This window comes from Phascolarctos cinereus, unplaced genomic scaffold, assembly GCF_003287225.1.
Source record: "Phascolarctos cinereus isolate Bilbo 61053 unplaced genomic scaffold, phaCin_HiC Scaffold_4;HRSCAF=312, whole genome shotgun sequence".
Lineage (NCBI taxonomy): Eukaryota > Metazoa > Chordata > Mammalia > Diprotodontia > Phascolarctidae > Phascolarctos > Phascolarctos cinereus.
The window spans coordinates 661,036,815-661,059,812 of record NW_027555847.1 but is presented as its reverse complement, the minus strand read 5'-3'; the positions used below and the strand labels follow the sequence as shown (position 1 = coordinate 661,059,812).

The following is a 22,998-nucleotide window of genomic DNA, read 5'->3' as shown; positions in this document are numbered from 1 at the left end:
TGAAAGCGTTGGAAGACAGCAGAGCTCCACAGGAGGGCGTTCCATAGGAGTTCCGGCCTTTTACCCACAATGCACAACGCTCTAGGCGGGCTTCACTAGATGATCTTGCCATTATTAAATATGGCAACACCTACATTTTCGCCGGGCCTGGTCACATGGTCCCATCTCGGGAAGGCCCCTTGCAATTAATTAGACCACTCAGAAGGGCTTTCGCCGTGATCGACGCAGACTTTGCCCAATGAAACATTGGGATCGTCCCCTCTCCCTCTGTAGGTTGCGCGGCCGAGACGACTCAGCCAATCAGAGCTTGCTCTCTTCTGAGTGAAAGGCCAACAGCCCAGTGAACAAGGCAAGTTGGCGGGGAAGTTTGGAGGTGGTGCGCTAACTTTAGGAGGAAGAAAAGGAAGAAGGGAAGGCGGTTTCCGCTCGAGCGCGAGATCTAGCCGTAGTTAACTCTTGGCTTTAAGAGCGCGTGTAGGCAGCCGGAGAGAAGCGCTCAACTTAGAGGTAAGCGGCGGAGGAGGGGGCGCAGGCCGTGAAGCGATGAGATCTGGGAGGCGCTGGAGAGGGGGGAATGGATAGGCCTTCAGAGCTGAAGTTGAAGGGGCAGGCACGAGGCGAGGCTGAGATGGCGGGGGCCTGGGAGGAGAGGGAAGCTCTGCGCGCGCTGCCGCGGGCCGGGCAGGGGCGGGGGCGGAGCTGGGGCTGGGGGCGCGCGCGCGAATGCGCGCCGTCGTCGCCAGGGCCGCCCGACCGTTGGGGCGCCGGGCTAGGAAGGCGCGCGGAACGCGTGGGGCGGGAGAGCTGGAAGTGGCCTGGGGAGGCCTGCCCCGGGGGCGCCCTTCTCTCACGAAATACGTGGGAGCAGCTAGGGCAGTCCCCGAAGCTGTTGTCTGCACCCCAAGACCCAAGCGGGGGGCCAGAGGAGAAGGCTCAGGGCTGCATTAGGCTAAGGGTCGTCAGGAGCTAACCGCCGCACCTCTCCACGCAGGGGACTCCCTCCCCACGCTTGAGTTTTGTGGGGAACCTCCCTTGTTTCTGCTTTATGGGAAGCTCCCCATGTTTATACTTCATAGGGATCTCCCCCTTCTTGTGCTTTGAAGGGGAGCCCCCAAATGTGTGCTTTGGTGGGGATCCCCCATGTCATGTACAAGCTTTGGTGGACCCCACCATGCCGTGGCCCCCAGGACTCTGCTGGGGATTGGACAAGATGTCTGACTCCGGGTCTTTATGTCTAGCTAATTAGTTTAGGCAGGTAGGATTTCACGACTGTGGGTGCTCTCACCACTGCAACACTTATCCATCCTCTCACAGAGGGCTTAGTGAATTCCTCCGACTGAAAAAATCCATCCCCCTATGACCACCCTCACCATAAATAAGCCTCTTTGAAATGAGGCAGTTCCTTATGTCTGAGACTCTAAGTACGTTTTCAATAACTTGCCAGATTTTTTTTGCCCTGCTGGCCTGGGTTTGGATTCTTTTGCTTCCACAATGCTACAGGAAGGATTGTGATGGATGACAGTTTAAAGGAAATCTTTTCAAGGTAGTGACAAGTTCACTTGAAGAGATGGATTTTAAAAGTTGTTTCTAGAAGTAGTTTCAGTCTAGTAAGTTTGTGCAGAGGCTTTTATAAATGAACATGAGAAAAATTTTTTAGAGAATTCTTAGGAATTTGAAAGGGATGGAGGGATGGAAAGAATGTGGAACTAAAAATTAAAAGTTAAGAAAAAACGCTTGGTCTGTCTATGAATTCCAAGGTGGAACAGCTAGACTAATACAGAGTCAGAAGAGAGTGGAAAGGCCTTTGTCATCAGTGACTTTTCTAAGTTTTCCCTTATTTTTGTTAATGATTGCTAGCTTAAGTTACATATCCGGAATCATAAATTGCTCATAAATTGTTAATTCTTTACCTAGGCACCTAGTTCTATGTGTGAACTTCTTAAGGATGAGAGCCGGCAACCTGTAGCTAGTATTCTGAGGCACACAGACTTTTAAAAGTAGCTTGATACTGAATCTCAGGAGAAAGAAAACATAACATCATAAATGCTCTTGATGACTGAAAGAACATTTTTTAAGCTTTATTTTTGGGGTCCCAAAGGCTGATGGTTAGCAGTAAATTTTTTTGGTATTGAGTGGAAGAGTATTGCTAGAGCTTTTTGTTTTGTTTTAATCAGGCAAAAAAGGCAGTGTTTCATAATCCAAGGAAAGAAGGCACCTGTTTAGTCCCATCTTTGTCTTCTTCTCTGTGGATTTGAAGTTCCCAAGATCAGTGGCACAGAATATTTGGCTTAAATATTTTTTAAACTACAAGGCTTTGTCATAAATACATTTTAACACATGGATTAAAATAAGTACCATCTTTTAGTTGGATTCTTGTTTTCAAGCTATATTAACCTAATTAAGAAGCTTAGGGGATAGAAGTATTATGATCTGTTTATTGGTATAGATCTACAGCTTGGCAGGAGGCCTTTTAATCAAAGCATTCTAACTAAGGGTGGTGTAGTATGAGCCCCAAATAGAGGGAGAAAGAGCAGTTTTAAGTTGGGCCTCTGTAGCCACAGTCTGCCTATCTTAGTACTGGACTATATTTTGTACCTTATGGCTCTCTATAATGTGTGGTCTTGTTTTGACTAGGTGGTGAGTTTTCCACTGTTGGGTCTCTGAGTACTTATTCCACCTCCCTGCTTAGTGCAGATAGGTATTGAACACAAATATTCAAATATTTGTTGGTTGCCAGATAAGACAGTTAGGCAGGCAGAAATGGCCATGATGAGGGAAAGATTCAGGCTTGCTGGCTTCCGTCTTTGATTTGAGGCATTAGAATCTCTAGAATGGACAGTGCAGAATGACTTTTGGACTCTTAATGTGTCCAGGGATTGAGGATGGTCTGTGTCTTTGTCTTTTTGTACTTATCACTTGGTTGACCCCTGTCCTCTCTCTGTCAGTGGCCATTAGAAAAGCAGGTACTGTCCTTCCTCCCCTCCATGATGAGGTTTTGCTCTCTAGCTACATCTTTCTTCTCTCCTCAGGGCAGAATGGCTGAACAAGATGTAGAAAATGAACTGCTTGATTATGAAGAGGATGAGGAGCCCCAGCCCATGACAGAGAGCACACCTACACCTGCCAAGAAAGATGTGAAGGGCTCCTACGTCTCCATTCATAGTTCAGGCTTTAGGGATTTCCTTCTGAAGCCCGAGCTTCTGAGAGCTATTGTGGACTGTGGCTTTGAGCATCCATCTGAAGGTAGGCCTTCTTCTTCTGTCTTCACAATCCCAGCTATTCACAGAAATAGGTAATGTTTGTGATTACTAATAATGGCTAACCTTTATATAGCACTGTTAAGTTTGCAAAGTACTTTACATATATTATCTGATTTGATTAGATTTGCTCATCTAGAACAGCAGTTATTCAGTTTGATCTCTAGGGTAAAGACATCAAGAACTATTAGATTAGAACACCTCCCCCCCCCACCTAGACATCAAGCTATTAGATTAGAAGCCATGCATGCACCCTTCCCCACCCCATTACTGGTGGTGTCTGTTCAGGCACCTACTTAGTTGTTTTCTGTGTTCCTGTGATCTTCCTTTAGCCCTTTACTTGTCACGGAACTGAAGGGCTCTGTTTAAATCCTTTCTGATCAGGTGCTCTCCTCCTGATTCCTTGCTTTGGCCAGCTCAGTTTACTGGAATGAGGACTTGTAAGGAAAGTCTCGTTTTTCTCACTTAGCAATAATTCTTTGTTTTTTCTTAGCACTTTTGCTTCCATTATCCCATTTGATTCTCACAGCAACCCTGTGAGGTAGGTAGGCTCGATATGAGTATTCTGCTTTATAGATAGGGAGGATGTAACCTAGGCTGCTGAAGTGATTTGCCTGAAGTGACACAATGAGCCCATTGCAGTTGTGGGATTAGGAGTCTAGTCTCCTGATTCCAAGCCTGATAATCTTCACAGTATATTCTCTTACTTAGAATATTGTTTCTTTCTCAGTCCAGCATGAATGTATCCCCCAGGCCATCTTGGGAATGGATGTCCTATGCCAAGCCAAGTCTGGAATGGGCAAGACAGCAGTCTTTGTGTTGGCTACCCTGCAACAGATCGAGCCCGTGGACGGACAGGTACTGGGGTGGGGGAATGCTGTCTGTCTCTCTGTCTGTCTGTCTTTTACAGTAAGGAAGAAGCTTCAGCAGATGTGGAGAGAACTCCCCTTTCACTTCCATTATCTTCCTTGGAGACAAGAAGTGGGTGAACTCTTTAAAGATGTTCTTCAAGTTCTTATGGAATTTATTTTAATTCAACAAATGCCTGTTGAGGCTTTGTTTTCAGCCTTGTTAGGCCCTGCTAAGGAGAGATGGTAAGGTGTAGCTGTTGCTCTCAGGGAACTAAGTCATAGCATTCCACTTTTTTATATACCCTTTATATACTTAGATGGATTGATACAAATACACATTTCAGCAGTCCTTCTTCCACAGAGGGCCCTGCCAATGTGCTGGAGGTTTTCCTCTGCTTTTTACATTTTGTGGGTCCTATGGTAGTGCTTGGGCTGTCTGTCATGGGAAAAGCACATCTCCTTTTCTGAACATAAGATTCTTTAATGATCTCTTTTGCACCACATTTTGGGCATGAGCAGCCTTCTTGTACTTATGGGTCATCTGCAATTCTGAGCTGGCTAGATGTGGAACAAGAGGCTGGTGGGGTGCATCTCACAAGAGGTCTTCACCTAGAACGCTGCACGATCACTTGCTGTGTGTGCTGCAGGGGAGGATCGTGTTCAGTGGCCTTGGCTATCCCACGAGCCTACAGTTGTTCCCTCCTCTCTCTACTTAGAGGCTTCCTAGTTTCTTTCACAACTGTGCCTTTCCTGAGCTTTGGGGCCTCCTTCCCATGGCCCAAACCCATGGATTCAGTCCGTCTAGATTTATATACAGGTTGTTTCCCCTGTTAGAAGGCAGGGGCTCTTTCCCTTTTGTCTTTGTGTCCCATGGGCCCACTTGTGGTGTGGTCTTAATAAACTCTCTTGGTTGGTTGGTTAATTGTCTCTGAGATCTCTTCCTGGGATCCATCCGGCTGGACTGGATCCAGCTCTTCTCAGCGCCGGACCTTCCATCTCCTGCCTCTGGGCCCTTGTGCAAGCCATCTCCCATGCCTAGAGGATAGTCCTCATATTTCAGAAAGTGTTTTTCCTTCAAGGCATACCTAAGGTGTCAACTTCCTTTCCTGCTCCCTCAAATGATTGTATCTACATATCTTTGAACATGTTGTATATACTTTAGTAAAATGTAAGATCCATGAAGGATGGCACTCTTTTTTATTGGTCTCTTTAGCCCCATTACCAGTACTTAGAAACTTAACTATGATTTTTTTTTAACTTACTATGATTTGTTGACTTGACTAGATCCCTCTCTTTTATAGCTTATTTGATCAGAATAATCAGAGAGTCTTTGAGCCTTCTCTGTAATTATATATAGCCTTATTCCAAATGTTGGGCAGCGCATTTCTTCTCAATAGTAGGTTATATTTTGATGTATGCCTATATCTGTACCTTTTTTTCTTCCGATCAGTTTCTTTAAGGCATGTGGTCTGTACTTGGAGCAAAGCAGGAAATACCATTTTTGTGGTACTTTTTTGGTGATCTTGTGTATTGAGTACAAGAAATAACAAAATGTGTGACACAGTGCCAGAATTATCAGCTAGGTCATTTATTTTATGTCTCCTACTATGCTGTCTTTCCTGAGAATGGCGTTGATAATATAGGATAAGAACCTTTGTCTCTGCAGGTAACAGTTCTTGTTATGTGCCACACTCGGGAGTTAGCCTTCCAGATCAGTAAGGAATATGAGCGCTTCTCCAAATATATGCCCAGTGTCAAGGTAAGTCTTCTGTCTGTTCTGGGTGCTGAGATGATTGAGGCTACTACTACTACTACAACTATTACTAGAGTGACTTTTAAGTTTAATTAGACAGGAACTTCTTATCTGTTTGCTGGGAAGGAATTTGTTCCCTCTACATTTTGGAGTCTTTGGGTGCCCATCAGTCCCTGGTGCCTTCAACTCTGTTGTTTGGTCAACTTTACAAAACTTGGCCACCATACTGCCTTTGAGGTTTGCCATCATTTATCCTTAAAAGCCTAATGAATTATGCACTGTCTCCAGAGACCCAGAATTGGAATCCCAGCCCTGCTGTTTCTTTTAAGTGTGTATCAGTTAATGGGCCAGTAGAGGCTTAGACAGGGCTTCTGGCCTGAGTCCGATCTGCTGGACTATGACAACTCCTCTCCTCTCACAGGTGAAGATAACCTCTTACCGTGTTCCTCTTGTAGGGATTGGTCCCCTGGTTTTTAGTGATCAGTGCTTGTCTAGGCAAGGGACAAACCTAAAGTCCTCAACCATAAAACAGCCTTTGTATTTGGGGAGAGCCAAAGACTTCTTTGTTCTGGGAGTTAGGGATGTGCATGGGTGTACTCAAACCAGCGTTATCAGCTAGCACCTCTGGTTCTCCCTCCTCCCAACCTCCCTGCGTATACCTTGCAGGTTTCTGTGTTCTTTGGTGGCCTTTCAATCAAGAAGGATGAAGACATTCTGAAGAAGAACTGCCCCCATGTAGTGGTGGGGACACCCGGCCGGATTCTGGCCTTAGTACGCAACAAGAGTCTCAATCTGAAAAACGTGAAGCACTTTGTACTGGATGAGTGTGACAAGATGCTGGAGCAGCTTGGTGAGTCTCCATTTCCTGTTTCTGCTGTCCGTGCCTCTGCAGCATGGCACCCTAGGAAAGAACCAAGGGAGTGCTCTGTGCTGTATGTCTGTTCTTGGTCAGGCAGATGGGCCTAGAGCAATGGGAAGCATTCCCGGTGCTGCCCTTCTCTGTCATTCAGGGGAACATTTAGGATCCCCCTTCATGCTTTCCTTAGTGGTCTGTCCTATTCGATTTCCAAGCATTTCCCTCAGAGCCATAAAGACAAGCCTGATTTTCCCTTAAGTTGGTGTCTGCTTTTAGCAATTTGGCTGTGTCAGACTAAGGCCAGGCTCCTGGGGAACAGGAAGGGTAGATGGGGGCCATAGAGTCCTTGGGAAGAGTCCGGGGTCCTCATTTCCCACAGAACAACCTCCCTCCTCCTGGCACTCAACCCCAGACATAAAAAAAATCTTAAGAGTTGGAAGGGAACTCAGAGACCATCTAGTTCAGCTCTGTGAAAAATATCTTCTGCAAACTGTCATGGTCATCTAAGCTTTGTTTGGAGATCTTTAGTGTGGAGGGCTTTGCTGTCTGCTAAGGCGGCTCATTTCACATCTGGACGGTTGTTAGAAAGTCCGTAAGGTCAAGCCTAAATTTGTTGGAATTCGGCTTCCTGCCATTGTGCCTAATTGTGCCCTCACATGCACCTGGGAGAAGGGCTTTCCTCTGGGACTCTTGGGACACACCCAGATCTCTGGGGTCCGGATTTTACTAGAGTAATTAGTAAGAAGAGCATTCGATTTGGAATCCACTTCTTTGGAGGTTCAAATCCTTCTCCCCTTTATTAGTTGGGAGACTTGGAATAAATCACTGAACCTCTCGTCTTAAATTTCATCCTAAAATGAGGGCGTTGGACTAGATGACCTCTGCAGGTTACTTTGACCTGGGGATAGATCGTAATCCTTCCACCTGTTTTCTCCTTGTGCCCCTTGAACCAGGGAAAGCAATGGGAGCAAGGGTGAACCAGGGGAACTTCAAAGTTCCCAAATTACTGGCTCTGAATACATCCCAGGCCAGGTCTTGGCAAGGAGGAGGCTTAGCAACAGCTATCTGCTATAACTTGGCCCCGAGTCAGGAGGGTCAGTGAGAAATTAGGTATGTGTCTTAAGTGTGTCTAAAGTGCAAACTACAGCTAGAATCCCACCAGCTGTCTCTACCTCAGGCTGCCCTACCCCGAGGCCGTGACACGAGGTACACGGGCGCAGCTGGGTTCCCCAGTGACAGCGTGTGTAAGTCAAAGTACCGCTCCTTCTTACACCCATCTCTTCCCTACCATTCCTTGCTGTCACCTCACAGCCCAGAGGGCAGCAGGCTTGGGGCTCAGTCCCGAGGAATTTTTTCCCCTCCTAGGTCACGTGCCCTCTCAGCCCACGCCTTGTGTTTGCTGGGGTTGGGGCGGGACTTGGGGACCAAGTGTGGGTGAGTGTGGCTTTTGGTTTGTGTGGGGAGACCTTGGCCAGCAGAGACCTAACGCCCTCTTGGTTCTTTTTCCTTGTCCCCCTTCCTTGCAGACATGCGCCGGGATGTGCAGGAGATCTTTCGATTGACGCCCCATGAGAAGCAGTGCATGATGTTCAGTGCCACCCTGAGTAAGGAGATAAGACCTGTCTGCAGAAAGTTCATGCAGGATGTGAGTGCGAAGAGAACATGCCCCCAGCCCAGCTCACCAGAGGAGAAATCCCCCTCTTAGCCCCGGCTGCTTTTCACCCCTCACCTGGGAGCAGGGCCTGCCACAGGCTGGACTTTACTTTGGAGCAGCCAGGAGTGGCTTAGCTGCCTGCCCTCCTCCGACGACAGAGAGGCAAGAGGCAACGTGGTGTAGTGGAGACAGAGCAGTGGACTGAGTCAGATCTGGGTTCTAAACCTGGCATTAACTCGCTGTGTGACCATGAACAAGTCACATCCCCTCTGGCTCATCTGTAAAATGAAGGGGTTGGACTAAGTGATTTCCATAATGATTCTGTGACTCTGAGCTCTTAACACTGAACAGGTGAGCCCTGCTCTTCTCCCCTCCCTGGGTGAGAGGGTGCAGGGAGGGGACCTGGCTGCCTCTAAAGGTTGCTCAGTGCCTGACGTGCTGCATCACAGGGTCCTGGGGATCAGAAATGATGCTAGTTCCCCATGGCTGGAGCAGTGTACCCCTCCAGGACTAGGACCTACCTCTCTGCCAAGGGGGTGGGTTCCTGTGCCTTCGGGAGCTGGCACAGTTTGGCAGGCACAACCTTCCCCCCACATCAGTTTCTTCCCTTCCTCTTCTGTCCCCATCCCCTGTCAGAAGTCCCTGGGCACCCCCGTCTTTGCTAGGTATAGACTAGCATTCAAACCCGACCCCTTCAGAGTGGGACCCCTGGGCTTTCTTTTTGCCACGTTGTCCTGCTCTGTTCTTTGAGGTGGGGACCCTCCCAGGGAGCCTGGCTGTGGAAGTTTAAGAATCCCCATCCTTCTCCCCCACAGCCAATGGAAGTTTTTGTGGATGATGAGACAAAGCTGACGCTGCATGGACTACAGCAATACTACGTGAAGCTTAAGGACAGTGAGAAAAACAGAAAGCTCTTTGATCTCTTGGATGTGCTGGAGTTTAACCAGGTGATGCCTCTGTACTGGGGGGGGGGTCCTGCCCCTCCCACTGTTCGGAATGGGCTGGGGGTCTGATGAGGTGCTTTGTGCTCTCTTGCTTAGGTTGTGATCTTTGTGAAGTCAGTGCAGCGCTGTGTGGCCTTGGCTCAGCTCCTAGTAGAGCAGAACTTCCCAGCCATTGCCATCCACAGAGGCATGGCTCAGGAGGAAAGGTGAGCTCCCTCAGGATAGCGGCAGTAGTCCTTACGATTCAGTAGTGCTGTGGAGTTTCCCTTAGAATGGAAGCTCCTTGAGGGCAGGGACTGTCTTTCTCTTCTTCGCAGTGCCTACCATCAAGGAATCATTTAATAAGTACTTGTTTACTTGACTCAAAAGTATGTTTCTCCCTACACTGTGAAATTCATTTTACAGACAGAAACAAACACAGAAGTTGTGACACACAGCTCTTAGGTAGTAGAACTGGGATTTGAATTTAAGTCTCCAAGTTCAAGGCCACCAGCCTCCTTTCTACTCTGTCATTCAGTTTCCTAATCATTGAGGGACATTTGATAAAGGGTATGTGTGTGGAGAAAGAGGGGGGGCTGTGGGGGTTGTAGGTGGGCTAAGGTAGAATAACCTTGCTTATCTCAGTTATTTGATAAATTGATTGTCTACTCTTTTGCCTTAAGGAAAGACTGTGTCTAGGTAGAACTCTCTAGGCATGAAATTTACTCATGGCTCTACTCTGTCCTTACCAACTTCCAGGCTATCACGATACCAACAGTTCAAGGATTTCCAGCGACGGATCCTGGTGGCCACCAACCTCTTTGGCCGAGGCATGGATATTGAGCGGGTCAATATAGTCTTCAATTATGACATGCCTGAGGACTCTGATACCTACTTGCATCGGGTAAGAATTTGCAATTGGTTTTGAGGGGACTTTGACCATACTCCTACAGCAGGCTGGCCAATGCCGATTTTCCCTCAGGGTAAGTAAGGACTTGGGGATCATTGGCATAGGAAGTAGGAAACCCATCCTTGTCACGGTTAGGATTATACAATGTTAGAACTGGAAAAGTTCATCTAATCCAGTCATGGTACAATGTAAGAAAACAGGTCTAAACTTCCCCAGTGTTACATTGATTATAAATGTCAGTGTTCTTTCCACTGCCATATTTAAACATTTCTCTGGTCTAGTAGCTGAGGGATCTGTGGTAAAACATTCATCTTCTAGCTCTGATGTTGTCATCTTCTGGGTACTGCAGGTTGCCAGGGCTGGCCGATTTGGTACCAAGGGCTTAGCCATCACTTTTGTCTCTGATGAGGGGGATGCCAAGATCCTTAATGATGTCCAGGACCGCTTTGAAGTAAATGTGGCAGAATTGCCTGAGGAAATTGACATCTCCACATACAGTGAGTATCTGCCCAGGGCCAGGGGCCTGGCCTGGGCTGGTTCTTGGTAGGGCTTAAGTCATGACCAGGCTTTCCCAAGCAGCTCAGTGACAACTGTGAGGGGAAGAGTAGTATAAAGAGAAGGTGCCAGGCTGGGGCCTCTTGGAAGAAGGCAGGAAAGTTCTCAAACTAAGAGTTGTGTTTCTTTTTTCCTGTTTTCCTACAGTTGAACAAAGCCGATAACCAAAAGCCACAGACGAGACCATCAGGGCTAGAGCCCTGCCTCCGTTTGCTGCTTTTAATGTTTTCTTTTCTGAGTAATGGGTATCGCAACTATTTTTACTGTTTTAAAGCTTGTAGATTTGTGTAAGAATAAACTTTTATTACAGAAGCCTCACCTCTTTTTCATTTTTAGGAAAAAAATTCTTTTTAGAGGGGAAGAGAGAAGCACATCAGAGTTTGTAATCATCTTTGTGGACTCATTGAGAAAAAAGAGGAGGCAGAATGATCATGTATGAACTCAGTCTGTTTAATCTGAAATGTCAACCTTAGAAAGCTTTAAAAAAAGATAAATATTAACAAATAAAAAAAAGTCCACTGACAGAGCTGCCTGTGTCCCCCATCAGTAGATAAGGATGGGGACAAGCCCCTTTGTACCGTTTGCCTGTCACTGTTGGTCACACTCCTTCCCTAATAACGTGAGAAAAAGGAAATTGGGGCTCAGTTCCATCTCATCTTCTGTGGTCCTGGCCCTTGGTGCCAAAGCTGGGGGAGGGAACATAAGCCCAGGCTGAGCCCAGAGAGCACCCTCCCCAGGGAGCTGGTTCCAGTGGGGGACGGAATCATGAGCTACATGTTTCTAAGCCAGGGCAATTTCTCTGCCCTCCCTCAGAATAGCATGACCTATATTTTGGTTCCCTTGAGGACTGGCTCTGCATCCCTAGAGCTTTATGTTCCTTGATGAGGCCTGCCTTGGAGGGAAGGTGGATTCCTTAGGAGTAGTGGGCAAGAGGGGTTACAGAATAGGCGGCGGAATCATTCTTTGGCATGTGCAAAAGCTGCAGTGTCCCCACGGGGCCCGTTGGTGTCGTTCACATCCCAGACTCCAGCGAAGGTCTGAGGGCCTGAGGGAGAAAGCATCGACGTCAGTCTTGGGCCCCCTTCTGGCCTTCTGCCCGCCCCTCCGTGCATCCAGCCCTGACCCCCAGCCCTCCTGCCCTTACCCGGCTCTGGCTGGTTGTAGAGGTGGAAAACTCATTGTATTTGCTCTTAGTGACTATGCAGGCCCAGCGTCGGTACTCCTCTCGAACCTGTGGGGGAATTGAGTGGGGCTGGGTGAATCTTAGCCCAGACCTTGGCTTTGAAGCCAGGGATCACAGGCTTTAGGCCTCTTGGTCTCAATTGTTTTGTAAGGCAGATGGCAGTTAAGTGCCAGAGGTAGGATTTGAACCCTGGAATCCTTATCTTCCCAACTATGTAGTCTTGCAGCCCAGGCAGATCATCCCCAGTTCATTACGCCTCACCTACCCCTTTCCCCAGTCTACTACCAAGTCCCCTTGATTCCATATCTCATGCCTGGACTTGCAATAACCTGCCACTGGTCTGCCTGCCAGGAGCCTCCCCACTCCTGCCCATCCTCCACTTAGCTATCCAATTAGTCTTCCTAACCTCCCCCACCCCTATCTGACCACGTCACCCTCCCTCTTCATTCAGTGAGCTCCCGTGGCTCCCTGTTACTCCAAGATCAAACATAAGATCCTCCGGCATCCAAAGCCCATCATACCCTGCCCCACCCACTACCTTTTCAGTCTTCTGTGACATTGGCCTCTTTTCTGAACCTCAAACGAGACCATCTCCTGAGACTGGGCATTTTCAGTGGCTGTCCCCTATACCTGTAATGTTCTCCCTCCTCATCCCCAGGCTTCTTCAGGTCCTAGCTAAAATCCTGTCTTCTACAAGAGGCCTTCCCAACTCTCTTGATTACTCCCTATTTATCCTGTTAGTTTTTTGTACAGTTATCTCCTCCACTAGATTGAGCTTGGGAGCAGGGAAATCTCTGGCCTTTCTTTGAACCTCCAATGCTGAGAGCAATGTCGGGCTCATAGCAGGCACCTTTATAAATGCTTGTTGACTGCCTGATGCTAAGTCCAGTATTCTTTCCACTACATCAGAGCTTTCTAGGGCTTCTCCCCCCCCCCCCATGTGCCAGGTCCCAAGCAGAAGGGATGCCCTGACCTTCTTGTTGAGAAGACAATGGAGCAGAAAGAGGAAACAGCCCTGGACGCAGTTGAGGATAGTGAAAATGTAGGCCAGGACGTGATTCTCAGGGCCAAACAGGAATAGACCAAAAATCCAGGTACAGCCCAGGACGCAGAGCTGAGCAATGGCTGTGAATGTCAGCATCCTGGTGGGGAAAGAGCAAGAGGAAACTGATGAATGGGGCTCACCTCTGATTGGCTAAGCTTTGGCCCAGATGACCCCGCCTCCTCCCAAAAGGCCAGGCTGGGGTCAGTCCTCTCCTCCTTTCCCCGCAATGGCCCCATCCACACACATATTTATACCTAGTTTTCTTTAATTTTTTCATGTCAGGGTTGATCTCTGAGAACTTCTGGGTGAGTTTCCAGACAGTGATCACAAAGATGAAGGCATTGAACTGGGGAGGAGAGACAGACTTGGGTCAATGTTCTGGGCCATCAGCTGGAGCAATCAGAACAAGGGGAGAAGTTGCACCTGGGGGTTGGGGGGGGGGTGTGCTGAGGTAAGCGGGAAGTGTCTCTCTGCTCAGGTGTCCTGGACCAAAAGCTGAGGAGTTTGAAGGCCAGGGAGAACCGGGATAGGTGATGATAGGAGACTCACTGCAATGATGAGTGTGACGGGCCCCAGGAAGCTCCAGATGAAGCCGTTTTCCAGGCTCAGCCAACAGCTACAGGGAGGAGAGGGAAGGGGCTCCATCAGTGAGTGCTCTGCTTGGCTCTCTCCCCACCCATGGGGAAGAAAATGACAGATGGGAGGGGAGAAGGGGGAGGGGGGAAGAAGAAAGGGGAAGGGGGAAGAAAGAAAGGGGGAAAGAAGAAATGAGAGGGGGAAAGGAAGGGGGAGGAGAGGGCCCCGCCCCAGGCTGGGAGGAGGGGCCCAGGAGGGCCGGCCGAAAGGGTAGCGCACTCACTAGCGCGGGCGGCCGTAACCCTGGCTGTTGACCGCCGCAGAGATGGCCACGATGAGGGCGGGGGTCCCGTAGCCCAGCAGGCAGAGCCAGCGCGTGCGGAGGCCCGGCCCCGGGAACACGCGTACCACGAGGAAGTAGAGCTCCAGGCCCTCAAGGCACATCCAGCAGAAGGCGGCCAGGAAGCAGTAGTGCAGCAGGCCGGCCACTAGGCGGCAGCGCAGCCCCACCTGCGCCCCTCGGGGAGAGACAGCAGGTCAGCCGGGACCTCCGACCTCCGAGGCCTCCGAGGCCCACCGCCCACTTTACAGTGGGCAAGACTGAGGCCTGGGGATGGGAAGGCACTTGGCCAAGGGCACGCAGCTAATAAGGGACAACACCCAGGGCCTCCGCTGTTCTTTCCAGCTCTTACCAGTTCCATGCCCTGGCTGCCCCCTGACCCTCTGAGTGCCCAGAAGTCCTAGAGAGTGTGCATACCTGGCCTTGGCTAGAGTTGGCGGTGCCAGCCAGGAAGACAGCAGAACCGACGAAGAGACAGAGGCACAGGTGCAGGTGGATGGTGGTGCGGGAGCCTTGGATGGGCCGGCACAGCAGGAAGGTGAGGATGCAGAGGAGCAGGCAGACCAGGGACACTCCCAGCCCCACCTGAGTGATCACTGACAGCGTCCAGTCCTGGGACCAAGCGGAGGAGTCCCAGCCGGTGGGCCCAAGAACATCAGTGGAATAGACCCTACTCCCACAGACGTTCCCCCCTCCCCCATACACACCCCTGTCCTTCTCTGATCCCGTCTCATCTCTCTTGACCCTCCCTGACCCCCTCCCTTTCCCCCTGATTCCATCCCTACCCTCCTTCTACTGACTGCTCTGGACCCCCCTCCCTCCGCCCCTTCTCACCTCCACATCATATTGGGCCATGAGGATGGCAAAGCTGCTGAGGTGGGTGCAGTTGCAGGTGGTACTGGACCCTTTGCAGCCCACTTTCTTACAGCCGGTGGTTGCCCAGTGACCGCTTCCGTTGTTACATTGCCAGAAGGCACAGATCACTTCCGGTGGCTCACAGGACACGTTCTGTAGGCACAAGAAAGGACGTCCCATGGAACCCTGGGGCAGAGGTAGCACTTTCTGGCTGGCGGCTGGACTCTGGCTACGAGCAATTGGTTGGGGGCTAAGAAAGTTTCTTCATAGCAGGGAAATTGAGGTTAAGCCCCACACTTCCCAGCAGTGGTAGTTAGAGACTCTGAGTTGGAAGAATTAACCCACACAGGGCCCTGTATCAGCCTCTGCCTGCAGACCCCCGATGATGGGTGGGAGGTTGATCTGTCCCTCCAGGGGCACACCATTCCACTTTTGGACCACTCTAATTGTCAGGAAGTTTTCCCAGTCGTTAAACCTAAGCCTGCCTCTAACCACTCCCCCATTGCCTTCAGGCAACAAGCAGATTAAATTGAATTCCTTCTATGTGAAGGCAGCTATTGATATGTGGCTCGAGTCTGCTTTTCTCTAGGTTAAACATTCCCAGAATCTTTCAGTTGATTCTCTTATGTCTGAAGCAGCACAGATGGGACTTGCCAGTTCCCTCCATTCCCCCAGCCCCGAGGGGCACTCACTGGGTGGGAGAAGGTGAATGTGACTGGGGAGCTGAGATTTCCAGTGTCTTTGTTGCTCAGGAAAGCCGTGCTGACTGCAGAGAGCAGAACTGGAATGCCCCCTTCCACCCGGGCCTCATTCATTTGCTGCAGGGCAGCCTTCGTTTCAGGCTCCAAGACAAGCGGGGCGTTGGTCAGCAGTTTCTTCATTTTATGAGTGGAGAACAGGCCCACAACAGCCTTTTCTGTTGGAGGGAGAGGGGTGCAAAGATGCAGGCACTGATTTAACCTGCAATTCCAATGCTACGTTCTCCAGAAAGCCTTCCCTCTGCCCCCACCCCCCCAGGACTGTTGTATTTCTACCAGAGGATGCCACCTACTTTTCTTTTTCTTGTATTGCCGCACTCCTAACAGACAGAATGATTCCCTGTGTCCTGAGCTTGCTCAGATCTGGCTCACATGTGTGCTTTTTCTCAATGCTACAATTCCTACACCTGCCGGCCCTTCTTTACAGGGCAATTCCCATGCCACCTCCTCTAGGAAGTCTTCCTGATGCCTCTGGGTCCATAAAGACCTTTCCTCTCAGACTTCACATGGCATTCATTTAGTTTTGCATTTCCCTTAGGCACTATTGTATAATAGAGCGCTCTGGATTGCTGGTTTTTCTTCCTGCTAGACTATAAGGGCAAAAACCCTGTCTTGTAGACCTTGTATAGCATCCAGTTCCCAGCAGGGTCCACAGTGTTTAGTCAGTGTTGGATGAATGACTGTGCACCTGCTCACCTAAGCCTGCCTCTCCTGCTCTAGTCATTTGGGCCAATTCTCACTGTTCCTACCAGTTCACTGGCCCCAGCCTGTCCTTGCCTGTGGGTTGCCTCTTTCCCAGCCTGCCTAGTGTCTCTGTCCTGTCCTTTGTTACCTGAGCCACCAGGCTTCCAGGCCAAATTCCAGTTCAGCCTCATCTTTGAATGGCTCCTGCCCACCTCAACGCTCCCTGTCGGTTTTTCCATAACGTTCATGGACAGCTCTGAGGAAGGAGGAAGAAGTCAATGTGGAGGCTGGGAGAAGCTAGGGGCGGGGGGAGCTGGGTGGGCTTGCTTACCTGTGCCCCTCAGAGCAGGGAAGACCATGGGCCCATTGGGCATGGTCTGTGCCAGGGCTCGAAGGACTTGTTCAGAGCCAGAGAGCAAGTAAGTGGCCACTTGAAGCCGAGCCTCTAAGGGCAGATGCTCCAGATCTCTGGATGACTCCAGAAGTTCCACTATATCGTTCAGGAACTCCTGGGTTTGGGATAGGGAGAAGGGCAAAGAGAATGAATAGAGCTGTTAGCCTTAAGGGTCCCTTCACCACCCTGGAAAACAACAGAGCCAACAAAAAACTGATAATGCCAGAGGGTTCCCCTCGAGCTCTCCTGCCCATCCTATCACAGGCAGATCCTGGCAGCCATGAAATTCACCTGAAAAGGACAATTAATTCCTCCTCTACCTCTCATTTTTTCTGCCTACAGAACCCACCAATGGACAGATCTGCAATAAGCAAAAACAACTAGGGATGTATGTGGGCATGCATGTACACGTGGAATGTCAATATTAGATCATCTAGTTCAGTTCCCTTATTTTACAAATGAGGAAACTGAGGCCCAGGGAAGGGGAGTGACTTAACCAAGGTCATATAGCTGATGAATAGCAGTGCTAAGGTTTGAATTAAAGTTTTCTGAGCCCTAATCTCCCATTCTTTTTGTTATACTAAATCCCTGAGAGCTGGAAGGATCTTAAGAGATGCATCTGCCTCATCTTCAACTCTTTTCGTTCCTTCCTCCATCTGCCCCCTAAGATTGGATCTCCCTATCTCCCCTAGGCTGGACATGCAGTAGCCATTCATGGGTCTGAGCCAATCGATGCTGAGCAGCATGGAACCTGCCCCATTTTTCCAACCTAGACCAGTTTGCTTATCCTTAAGCATCCCCCAGGTGATGGCGCCATATTGGTGCTAGACCAGTAGGCACACCCAATCACCTGTAATCCTTCTGAGACTCAGGATTGCTAAACTAAAGTGATTCACTAGCTTCTACCTCCCCAATGCCAGGGACTACAGGTGTGTACTATCAGGCCCAGCTCTACTTTTCTTTTTTTTTTTAAATCTAGTTGAGTAAACTGAGGCTCACAGAAATTTATTAAGTGATTGACATAAGGCACCCAGAGAGTAAGAAACAGATGTGGAGATCAAGCTGGGATCTGACTCCTAATTCAGTACACTTTTCACTATAACCCGTTGCCATACCCTACATGTATATGTACATGTATGTATGTGTGTGTGTGTGTGTGTGTTATGGGGGAGGGGGCATGTCTCTTTGTCCTGGTGTGTGAACAGCATTTGATGAGCATAGACCCTGCCTCCATGGCATGTTATCAGTCAGTGACAGAACCTGTTCCTCCTTTCTCCTGGGATCCAGGATCTTCTTACCGTGATGGATTCCTGGGCAGAGGCATTTTTGAATTTGCTGGTGATAAATCTCAGTTGGTTGAGGAAGCCCTGGAGAGAGGAAGAACAGGAATGGAAATTAGGGGTCCCAGAGTCTGACTGGGATAGCGGGACAGGAAGAGGTGGTCATGGAGGGTCTCAGGTTGCTACCAAATACTCACTCACCTGGCTGACTTCAGAGGGTGGTGTCCAGGAAGGGAAGGAGATCTCTGTGAGGGAGACAGGAAAGGCAGCACCATTAGGGGGTAGTGCAGAAGCACAGGATTTACTGCAAGAAGGAACTTTAGAGGTGATTCCACCCAACTTCATTTTACAGCTGAGGAAACTGAGTACTAAGAAGTGGGGAGGGTCAGAGCTGAGCGTAGAACACAGGAACCCCCACTGCTGATCCAGAGCCCACTGCCCTCTACTTCCCAGTCACGGCCTCTAGCTGAATGTCCCTAGAAGGAGAGCCCAACTCTGGCCATATCCCAGTGTTATGGTTATTGACAATAATAAAGCATCGACAGAAATAACTAATTCTACTGGATACTTTTCATATCCATCTTCTTTTAGTGACACCACACTTGTGATCTCAGCTTGCCCAACCTAAAGCTTCCAGACACATGGGAGCATAGGATTGGATGCAAGAAAGGATTCTTAACCTGGGCTCAGTGACTCCCAATATGTCCACAGGTAGAATTCAGGGAGCCAGGGAATTTGAATGGGAAAAAAAGGCTTCCTTTTCACTCATGTCTAACCGAAATTGAGCATCCTTCAGTTATTTTAAAAGCTTTCTTCTGAGAAGGGCCCCAGAGGCTTCGGCAGACTGTCAAAGGGGGTCCCAACACAAAAAAGTTAAAAAAAACCCTGATTCAGGTCCAATTTCCTTATTATACAGATGGGAGAAATGAAGGCTCTTAAGTTAAAGGACTTGCTTATGAGTACACCTCCACTATGGAGTACAGACTGGATTTGAACCCAGAGCCCTCTTCCATCTGTCCCAGATCTTCTCAAAATCCACCCAGATCCACCCAGGCAGAGTGCAGAGTAGGGATGATTAACCTGCCCCTTCACTAATGAGGAAAATGAAGAGGAGGAAAATGACTTCACTTGACCCTGGTGAGAATCTACTCCCCACCTGACAGAGGACAGAGCAGGGATGTGGGCTAAGAGGGTCACTTAGGAGGGGGCAGGGCCAGGACCTGAGCTTTGGTTTCCTTGATTCCCAGGTTCACTTTCTTTCCATCCAGCACGTGGGCCCCCATGCAGAACTAGTGTTAAGATGTAGGTCCCCTGGATCACTGTTCCCCTCCCCCTCTAAGGTCTTAGATAACAGCAGTTAATTCCCATCCCCACCCCAAGAAGCTTCCCCTTTTAAAAACAGGAACCTGGACCTCTCTCCTGCTACACTTCCCTTTAAAGAAGAAAGCCCACCTCCGTGGCCACCATGGATTAGGGTTAGAGCCTGGAGGTGGGAAGGGGAGAAAGCCCTTCCTTCTCACCAGTAAAGGATTTGAGGTGTACTTTCAACTCTCTTCCTGCCCTTATGAACTAGGTTTGACCTGCCTAGAAGAGGCCTATTTAGTGCCCTGGCTCTTCTTGGGCTATACCAGCTGGGGCTGGGACAGTCTGAAAGTCAAGGTCAAGGGGTCCAAGGTTCACTCAGGACAGCCCTCTTTCTGTCCCACCTGAAGATTTACAAAGCCTTCCTTCCCCCATGCCTGTGAGGGGGGCAGATGCTCTCTCTCTAGGTGAGCAGTCTGAGGCTTAGAGTGAGTCCATGGTCGCAGAGCAGGGAGTGCCAGTCAGTGCCGCCGGATCAGACTGAGAAGTCCTGTCCCCAAGGCCATCGCTCTTCCCACCAGACTTCTACTGGGCTACCTCAGTGCCCACCGGCTCCACGGTGTCTGGTTGGTACTTTCCACATTCCCTTCCCTACAATGCTTGGGCCCTAACTTCCTCTCCCATCTCAGAGGTTCCTAGTTTTTAGTAGCCGACTCCCTGCTATAGATTCTGGACAAGAGCCTAAATTCCCCTGGGGTAGCCCTGCCCTGGCTCCTTTAGCTCTGACTTCTGGGGGAAGCATTACCCCTTCCCCATACAAGCTTCTCCCTGCCTTGGCCCTGATCCTTGGCTGGCTCACCCAGGGGGCTCCTCATAGTCACATTGAGTGCCTCGGTTCATCCCCTGGGAGTCCCTGGGCTGTCTCCCACAGTGTCTCGGGTCCACGTGCTCCCTAAAGGCATACCTATGAACTCCTTGGACTGATCCTTGCTGCTTTTGGCAAAGCCCAGTTTGCACTCACAGCTAAAGCTCCCAAGGGGTTTTTCCATACAGACCCCATGGGGTGCACAGAGTGAGCTGTTGAGCAGACATTCATCCACACAAAAGGAAAGGAAAGGGGGTGAGGGGCAACTCTGGTTTAGACACAAAAGAGACCTAGGTAGGGCTTCTGGACACCCTGGCATCTTCTGCTGGGAAGGGTGGGAACTGGGCTGGACAGAAACATCCCAAACCGTTGGAACCTACAAATCTCTCCCTTCAGTGTTTATATCACTTCCTGGCCTGGACCTCCTGAGACAATGTTCCGAGGGAAACTAATTTCCTTCCATTCTCCTCTGAGGATGAAATTGGTCCAACTTGCAGACTCCTGTTTATTATAGAATTATGGAAGTGGAAGGGAATGTAGAGGTCATCCAATGTAACACCCAGATGTTACAGATGAGGAAGCTGAGGTCCAGAGAAGTTGTGACCTGCCTAGATTGATACAGGTATTAAGCATCTGAGGTGAGATTTGAACCCAGGTCCTCTGACACCAGAGGAGTTCTTCCCACCGTCTCACAGCTGTGCCTCAGTTGCACTGTGACTTCCTCAGAATACTTCTTACTCCCCCTTTCTGCTTCCAAAATCTCCCTCTGCCTTCAACCTTCAGCAACCTCTTCTCATTTGAGTTTCTTTCTGTCTGTCAAATTTTCATGCAATCCAGATACTGTTGCCTTTATCCCAGGCCTCCCTTCTCTGTTAGTTCCATTCCTGCCTCGTAGTCTTGGCATTCTGTTTTAATTCCTGCTCTGATTCTAGGCCCTTTCATACAGGCTGAAAATCCTTCAAGAACCCCAATCTTCCAATTCCTCATTCAACTCAAATCTCATCACCTACTTACATGTTCCAGTCAGTTACACATCTTTGATCTTACTGTTGCCTGCACATACTCATACCTGCATAGATACCTGAACCCAAGGGTGCTGAGAAGATCACTAAGTAAGAGCATAGGGGGAAAAAAGACAAGGGCCCACCATAGCGTATACTTAAAGTTAGTATAAATCTAGTGTTTTAATTCTAGTGCCTTCCTTCTGTTCATTATCCTGCATATAACTTATGTTGCATATAGTTTTTTGCGTATTGTCTTCCCCATTAGATTGTAGGCTCCTTGAGAGCAGAGACTGTCTTTTGCCTCTTTTTGTATCTTTGGCACTTAGCACAGTGCCTGGCACACAGTAGGGGCTTAATAAATGTGATTGATGTGATCTAGTCTAGGAAATAGAAAAGGAGTGGTTAGACGGGTAGAAGAAACCAAGATAAAACAATGTCACAAAAATCCAGAGAGGAGAATGATCAATAGTGTCAAATACTGCAGAGACAGCAAGGAGGATGAGGATTGAGAAAAGGCCATGAGATTTGACAACAGATCATTAGTGACTTTGAAGAGAGCAGTTTCAGCTGAATGATGAGGTTGAAAGCCAAATTGCAAAGAATTTAGAAGAGAATGAGAAGAGAGAAAGTATAGGTCAGGGTGAGGAACCTGTGGCCTTGAGGCCACCTGTGGCCCTCTAGGTCCTCAAGTGTGGCCAAAAATTCAGATCCCGTCAAAGGGCTGTACTTAAGGACCTAGAGGGCCACAGGTTTCCTACCCCTGGTGTAGGTACTGAGTATTGATAGTATTAGACTTCTGTGATCTAGAACTCTGTTTGATTATAACCACCTGGCATTCCATATCTCCCTATGCATTATTCTTCCTAAATCTATTCCCTGTCCTTATCATAACCTGGTCCAGTCTCTTCATCTCTTTTCTTTCCTAGGCCATTCCCTCTATCCTTGCTACAATCTTCTCCTTTCCTACTCTCAACCCTTTAGTGAACCAGTTCAACTCTGCTATCCTCTACTCTCAAGTCGCTTGTATCCTTGCGGCTTTGCAGTTCACATCTCACCAATCAACAAGCATTCATTGAACAATCGCCTTGTGCTAGGTACTGTGCAAACGCCGGGGATACAAAACAAAAGCAAAAATAGCTCCTACCCTCAGGGGGCCTGCAGTCCAGTGAGTGAGGACAACATGTACAGAAATAGGGATATACTAGATCCAAAGTGGTTGAAGGTACCTTAGAGGGGGAAACACTAACTAGCAGCTGGGAGGAGCACTTGAGGCCTCCGGGAGAAGTTGGTATTTGAGCTGAGTCTTGAAGGAAGCCAGGGATTCCAAGAGAAAGAGATGAGAAGGGAGGGCATTCCAAGTAGGGGGAGCAGCCTGGGTAAAGGCGTGAAGACTGGAGGTGAAGCACAGGGTTTGAGGAATAGCAAGGAAGCCAACATGGCTGAAGCGTAAGGTCCACAGAGGGGAATAATGCATAGGAAGCCTGGAAAGGTAGAAAGGGGCCAGGTTGTGAAGAGCTCTGAAATTATAGGGAGCCATTGGAATTTACTGTGCGGGGATGACGTAATTAGACACACGCTTTAGGGAAACCATTTTACCCAGCTGCATGGAGGATGGATCAAGAAGCAGGGAGACCAATTACAAGGCTAGTGAAATAGTCCAGGCGAGAAGTAAGGAGGCCTGATACTTGGGGTGATGGCCTAATGAGAGAAGATAAGGGGAAACTGAAGAGAAATGTTGCAGAGGTAGAAACATGAGGTTGGATGATCGGAGCTTGAATTTCTAGTTCCTTTAGTGTCAGGGCAAAGGCCCGCATAACACCTTCACAGTTCCTTTCCACAGCCAACTTCTAGTACATTTCCTCCAAGAAATGGACTAATTCCATCTCCCATTCCTAAACATCTCTATTGGTGGGAAAGAGAAATATGGCAGATGGAAACCAGAGAGAGGGGGCC

The 22,998-nt window shown here is 49.0% G+C and overlaps 2 protein-coding genes across 5 annotated transcripts in view; one reads left to right on the top strand and one right to left on the bottom strand.

The window, feature by feature from the left end:
- Window positions 1-372: 372 nt before the first annotated feature.
- Window positions 373-11,071, top strand: DDX39A (DExD-box helicase 39A). The gene is made up of 11 exons (XM_020979932.2): window positions 373-507; window positions 3,030-3,243; window positions 3,988-4,115; window positions 5,775-5,867; window positions 6,528-6,711; window positions 8,244-8,362; window positions 9,187-9,318; window positions 9,412-9,521; window positions 10,054-10,198; window positions 10,554-10,701; window positions 10,907-11,071. The coding sequence occupies exons 2-11, from the start codon at window positions 3,036-3,038 to the stop codon at window positions 10,921-10,923; spliced, it is 1,284 nt and encodes a 427-aa protein (XP_020835591.1). The 5' UTR covers window positions 373-507; window positions 3,030-3,035; the 3' UTR covers window positions 10,924-11,071.
- Window positions 11,072-11,188: 117 nt separating this feature from the next.
- Window positions 11,189-22,998, bottom strand: part of ADGRE5 (adhesion G protein-coupled receptor E5) — a 36,078-nt gene continuing 24,268 nt past the window's right edge. For all 4 annotated transcript variants that reach the window (XM_078153952.1, XM_020979924.2, XM_020979922.2 and 1 more), the window contains 13 exons: window positions 18,076-18,119; window positions 17,893-17,961; window positions 16,532-16,709; window positions 16,349-16,456; window positions 15,451-15,674; window positions 14,738-14,911; window positions 14,321-14,515; window positions 13,847-14,073; window positions 13,537-13,603; window positions 13,242-13,333; window positions 12,916-13,084; window positions 11,904-11,990; window positions 11,189-11,804 (listed from right to left, as the gene is read on the bottom strand). In XM_078153952.1, coding sequence (XP_078010078.1) covers window positions 11,772-11,804; window positions 11,904-11,990; window positions 12,916-13,084; window positions 13,242-13,333; window positions 13,537-13,603; window positions 13,847-14,073; window positions 14,321-14,515; window positions 14,738-14,911; window positions 15,451-15,674; window positions 16,349-16,456; window positions 16,532-16,709; window positions 17,893-17,961; window positions 18,076-18,119 — 1,667 coding nt within the window. In that variant the 3' untranslated portion in view covers window positions 11,189-11,771. The remainder of the gene's footprint in view (window positions 11,805-11,903; window positions 11,991-12,915; window positions 13,085-13,241; window positions 13,334-13,536; window positions 13,604-13,846; window positions 14,074-14,320; window positions 14,516-14,737; window positions 14,912-15,450; window positions 15,675-16,348; window positions 16,457-16,531; window positions 16,710-17,892; window positions 17,962-18,075; window positions 18,120-22,998) is intronic.

Coding starts and splice junctions, on each gene's coding strand:
- DDX39A (XM_020979932.2), top strand. CDS start 3,036: ATGGCTGAACAAGATGTAGAAAATGAACTGCTTGATTATGAAGAGGAT. Junction 9,319..9,411: donor ATGTGCTGGAGTTTAACCAG/GTGATGCCTCTG, acceptor TCTCTTGCTTAG/GTTGTGATCTTTGTGAAGTC. Junction 9,522..10,053: donor GGCATGGCTCAGGAGGAAAG/GTGAGCTCCCTC, acceptor ACCAACTTCCAG/GCTATCACGATACCAACAGT.